The 5762-nt window shown below is 30.4% G+C and overlaps 1 protein-coding gene across 1 annotated transcript; it reads right to left on the bottom strand.

The window, feature by feature from the left end:
* Positions 1–3128: 3128 nt before the first annotated feature.
* Positions 3129–4422, bottom strand: LOC105619006. The gene is made up of 3 exons (XM_012200538.1): positions 4411–4422; positions 3797–4107; positions 3129–3264 (listed from the first exon to the last, which is right to left on the bottom strand). The coding sequence occupies exons 1-3, from the start codon at positions 4420–4422 to the stop codon at positions 3129–3131; spliced, it is 459 nt and encodes a 152-aa protein (XP_012055928.1).
* Positions 4423–5762: the final 1340 nt, after the last annotated feature.

Here is a 5762-nt window from a genome sequence, read left to right as displayed (position 1 = left end):
TCTCTCTCTCTCTCTCTCTCTCTCTCTCTCTCTCTCTCTCTCTCTCTCTGTCGTGTATTTCGAAAGAATTATTTCGAAGCTATATTTCTCAAAAAGCTTTTTATATCTTCATTCGATAAAATAAATGAAATAGAGGATCGATGAAATAATAATCAATGCTCAGAGAATAAAAGAATACTTTACACTGGATACATTTTATATATTTCTTAATCCTCTAACACACATTTATAATATACATAACATACAGTATGAGGTAATATAGCGATATAGCTCATTCGTAATATAATATGTTGTCGATAGACCGATATAATAAACTCTTCGTTTCCGTTAGTCGGAAGGCAATACCGTTCGTTTATTAAATTAGCAATGTACTCAGTTTATACGTTAACTCTATTATTTAATATTTATCTAAAATTACACACATAACAATACTCTTTACGATATTTACACTTAACCACAAAATGTACATATAAAATATATAATATGTTTTGTATGTATATGCGTGTATGTGTATACGTATTTATGTGTGCACATGCATGCGTTTAAGATAAAATAAAGAAAAGAGAAAAGAGATAAGTCTTATTAATATGATTAGTATCATTCTCTCCCATGGCGAGCCGTCACTCCTTAGTTTTGCATGTCTTAACATCTCGCTGATAGAAAAACGTTACAAAACTGATGGAAAAATTTCGATATAACGAGAATCTTTCTGTATATTAAATAGATTTTATGTTACATGCGGTGAGTTGCGATACGAAATATGCAATAGTCTATGCACATCCCTCTCTCTAACTTTATACTATATAATTGAATAACTAATTTTGTTCTCCATTCGATTTTTAACATTAAGATAGGTTGTTCATAATACATAAGATTCTCTCATAATACATTTAATTTGAACTCAATAAGTGCATAAATTTCACATATGACTAAAACTATATACTTTTTCTATTTTATTACGCCAGTGATACTAATGCGATACTTGCGCACTTTGATGCACGCATCATCACGCTACGCTACGTTGATCAACACCAACTTTACATACTACTTTCTGTTTTGTATGTTGTTAGGACTGTGTCAAATAGCGAATGTCCATAGCATTCGCTCATTTATAAATTGTCTCTGCTAAATTCTAAATGACAATTTGAAAGTGAATAACACATGCATAATATGCACAAAATAAAAATAGCTTCGCTAACAAGTTTTTTTTTTACAATTAATATCGTTATAATTATAAATCACAAAACATAAAAAATATAGCTAAAATCATTTCGACATATCAGAGATTCTAATAAAAATGTTCGAAACAGTAATTATTTATCGCGAAGAAACAATATTTGTGTAGAAAAAATTAAATTCGACATTTAAATTAAATTTCTAACTTTTCATTTTATAACATTGAATATCATAATTATTAAATCTCAAATTAAATTTTGTTTGGAGCAAAGTTTGTCCTCAATTCAATAAAAATAAAATTCTGTTATTAATTTTCGCTTTTAGGATTTCATTCCGCAATGCTTTCTATTTTATAATGTGAAATAAACTGGATAAATTAGATTTAATATAAATTACAATTCTAAAAAATAAGAGTGTATTAAGTCAACATACGACTCAATATTTAATTTCCATTCTTTAAAATAATATTCAGCGCGAAAGAGAATTTCTTCGGGTTTTTTTTTCTTTTGAAAAACATACAGACTAGAATCGCCGTCCAACAGAAAAATTCCACAGAGTTTGAAAAATTAAACCTGTGTGGCTTCAATATATGATATTGTTTATTTGACCGTTATTTGTATCTGCAGAAAATTCTATCGTTTGTCCGAAAAGCTAGAAATTTCTCTTCGCTGATCCGGAAAAATGAGAACGCGTTCATTATTCGTCGTTATTCTTTGTGTGACCAAACGAAGCGGACTGCAAAATCGTATATCCGATCTATTGTATCTCAATTGTCTCTGATCGGTTTAGGTCATCAAGTTTCCCTTTTTCCTTTATAGACACACTAAAATAGCGGAACTAGCTCTATGACATATTGTTGAAAATTTCGATTTCCTGTACTACGAATATAAAGCTTGCTTTTTCATGCGTGTTTAACAGCTTCGTTGCTTACTGTATTTTTTTCAAAAGAAAAATTGGAAAATTTAAAAATAAAAATTTATTTTTTAATTTAAATTTATTCGGCCTCAAATACTATCATCATCCGGAGCATGGAAATTGGATATCAAGTTAAGAATCAAAATTTATCATTTAACGAGTTTTTTATGAAAAAAAGAATTTGTTTTAAAAAATGCATATTTTTTCATTTGAAATAATTTTCATTAAAACTAAAATTTAGCTAACTTATCACACTTTTCTTATAATTCATATAATAGAAAATGAAATAGCTTAATTCCATAGTAAATTCTTATTATTTTATTTTAAAAGTTATTTTAAATATCTATGTTTTTTTACGAACATATATATGTATTTCTTTGCTTAGTTGTCTATCAAAATTAAATTAAAACAGATAGTTTGATCAGTAATAATTGATTATAAATGGTGAACATATCTAGATACTTAGCATACAGTAATATCTTTAGAAGAAGACCATGCCCACATGTGTGTATTTAAAATGTGTTTGATGTGAATATAAGTATGTGTTTTCACTATATTTTAGTTGATTCTACTATTGTGTGGACACAATCAAAAAGGAAATTAGGCAATGGGTAAAATCCTTCTTCTAAAGAAGACCGGTGTACAGAAGTACGTAAAATTGTAATACTAATTGCATTCGAGAAATAATTAATAGAGAATAGATACTTTCAAGTAGATACCGTTTAGAAATATCATTTGATACTTACATATTCACATATACAATTGATACTTTACTATTAGAAATCGAAACTAATTATGAGGTTTTATTCATTAAATTCATAAAAGCACCGAGACGCGACATTGCAACAACATTATATCTCGTTGCATACATGAATAGATTATAATACGTCATCAATCCAGGATCAAGTAATTTCGCAAACGCTTTCTTTGACACAGTTCAGATACCAAGGAAAACATTCGCGAATTAACTCAATTGTGGATTGATGACAGTATCAATCTTCCTGCAATTTCCTGTTAAAGTGAAGTTGTTCATTCTTTTACATCAGGCTGCAGAGAGCAAATCCTGGTCCAGAATCGAATGCCGACTGTAATACCGTGGTTTCCATGCAAAATGCAGCATCCGTATACATTGCCGCAATTCGTTGTTGTTGCGCTCGACTTTCGCTCTGCGATCTGCAAGCATATTAAAATTTTTCTAATTGGGAAATGTTTCTAGTAGTAACTAAAATTATTTGAAATAAAAAAATAGATAGAATAAACAGAGAAAAAATTATTCTATTCTTCGAATTATATATTATAATTTTGATTAAATTAATGCTTACACTCTCGAACATTTTTACTCGAGGAAAGTGTGTAACATGTTTCAGAAAACTCTTGAAATTATTCTTGTCATTTTCCCCTTAATTTGCTCGCGATTATAGCAGAGAAAAAAATGCAAAAAAAAGAAGGAATCTCGGCAGCTCAGCATTTACATAATTGCTGTCTGTGCCATTTTTCTAAACCACTTTAAACCTGCTACTGGTTCTCAACGCCTCAAAATGTCTCGAGGTAGCTAAGTACCTCCTTAGCCAAGCTAACTCCCGACGGTGTCGTAGTCGCATATGCCCATCCCGGAAACTATGTGAATTATTCCGCGAGCGATACGGCTCCGAGATACGAGACGTGACAGCCGAGGTCGGCTCTTACAGCCTCTTCGACTACTCACCTGAGAGGCATTGCCCGCGCACGTCTCTGCACTCTGACCTGTACCCTCGGGACTGATTGTGAGTAGCCATCGTCTCTAGATTGTTGTCGTTGCTGTTGATGTTGATACTGTAAACCACGATCGCTTAGCGCCAGCTGCGTCAAATACTCGCGAAGCTCAGGTTGGCTGGCCAAGAGCTCACGTCGTGAGATACTCGAAGCTTGATTAGACGTCGTCGTTGAGTCGGACCACGGTGGCGGAGGAGTATGTGAGCGTGATGTCATCGCGTTCTTGTGATAAAGATACTCCTCGTACGTCGGTGGCAGACCGTTCTACAGAAAACGAAAATGTGCCTCATAGTTAATAAAGAAAAGATATAAAACAAAATATGCAGTAGTTGCACATGTACATGCAAAAAGATGGAAAAGGCACTAGCGTCTGAATTTAAAAGCTTGCTATTCTAGACATTAACAGTTGAAATAAATAATATTTTAATGAATTGGGATTATTTTTTTTGTTAGATTATTTTTTGTTAAATTTTTTGTTAAATTATTTACTTGATATTTTGCATACAACAAATTTTATTTTTACAATTTTTGCTAGTGCTCTTTATAATAATTCTTTTAAAATCTTACATTTTGAACCATAGTACGCAATAATATACAGTTTCAAGCGAAATGTGTTACACGAAAAATGCATGTGTTACAAAAAATTAAAAAAATTTTTTAATGCGCGAGGGTATTTGCTTTATGTGAGAGGATATTTGCGATGGTTTCATATAAAAACCTGCTTTTAAGATAAGTAATTAGGACAAAGTCCGATATACAGAATTTTTATTTTACAAATAGAAAATACTGTTTTTCATGCCTATCTCTTTGCTTCTAATAAGTTGTTTTATGTTTAAAAGCACATCGTCATTAATGATCAATTACTGTAATCAAAAGCAATAAACAAAATTGAGATATACTAATGAGGCATAACATTTTCATCCTCCTGCATTTCGTTTTATTTAACAACGATCGTCATGAGAATAGTCCTTGAATAATTAAAAAATTAATTAACAATAACTTCAGAAATCTACTGCTCGCGAAACCACATTAGGATCACGTTACTCTCCGCAACTCCGATTCTCAGGTTATAGTTACTTATTATTATATTTGCATAGTGGTTTCGATACCTGATATTTTGTATTGTGTTTCAGATGCGAAACAACAATTTGTTATTTCGCGAAATAAAACTGTCTATTTTAATTCAAGGCGATCTATTTTAATTCAAGAAAAATAATGGACTTTGAATCTGTCATCTGATTCTTCAATTTTTATATAATAATTTTGATATAATAATAGCTCTTTGATAATCACAAGAATAATCGTGTTTGTAAACAGCATAATTAATGTTATTAATTTTAATAAAAAGTAAACTTTTGTAATTCACATAAATTCATCAATGGAAGCTCGAGTAACAAAATTAACCGCGTAAATCAGTTCCACATTTTATATCACGCTGAAAATTATAATAAAACCGCAAACTGTTTTTTAATATTCTTCTTAAACCGACCACAGTTTGCATCCATGGTATAAAACGCAGTGAAAAAACTTTTCTCGTTTCTCATCAGTCGACTTGCCTTGCACATTATATCGTAAAAGCGAGAGCTTGCGAGAGCTTGCAAGCATACATCCTCTCCTTTTGTGTTTCTCGCAAAAGGTGTCGACTCTTGTTTAATGTAATTGTAGCATAATGCTCTTGTATTTAATGCTAATATTATGCTATTAATATTAAATTTTACGCAGAAATGACTTTTGTAATTTTGACATATATTTTATCAAACATTTTTATAATTTAATATTATGCTACATTAAAAATTACTTTCTCTCCAAAAGACTAAAAATAATATCGACTTTATATATATATATACAACAAATATATATATATATATATATATATATATATATACTAACATATAACTATATATATATATATATATATA

The sequence above is a fragment of the Atta cephalotes genome (assembly GCF_000143395.1).
Source record: "Atta cephalotes unplaced genomic scaffold scaffold00001, whole genome shotgun sequence".
Taxonomy (NCBI): domain Eukaryota; kingdom Metazoa; phylum Arthropoda; class Insecta; order Hymenoptera; family Formicidae; genus Atta; species Atta cephalotes.
The sequence above is the reverse complement of the archived record's forward strand: the minus strand, read 5'-3'. Positions and strand labels throughout refer to the sequence as shown.

What these genes read in the sequence shown, in the direction of transcription:
- LOC105619006 (XM_012200538.1), bottom strand. An exon ending in GCGCGGGCAATGCCTCTCAG is followed by an intron (nt 3,265 to 3,796) that starts GTGAGTAGTCGA and finishes ATATGCTTGCAG; the next exon opens with ATCGCAGAGCGAAAGTCGAG.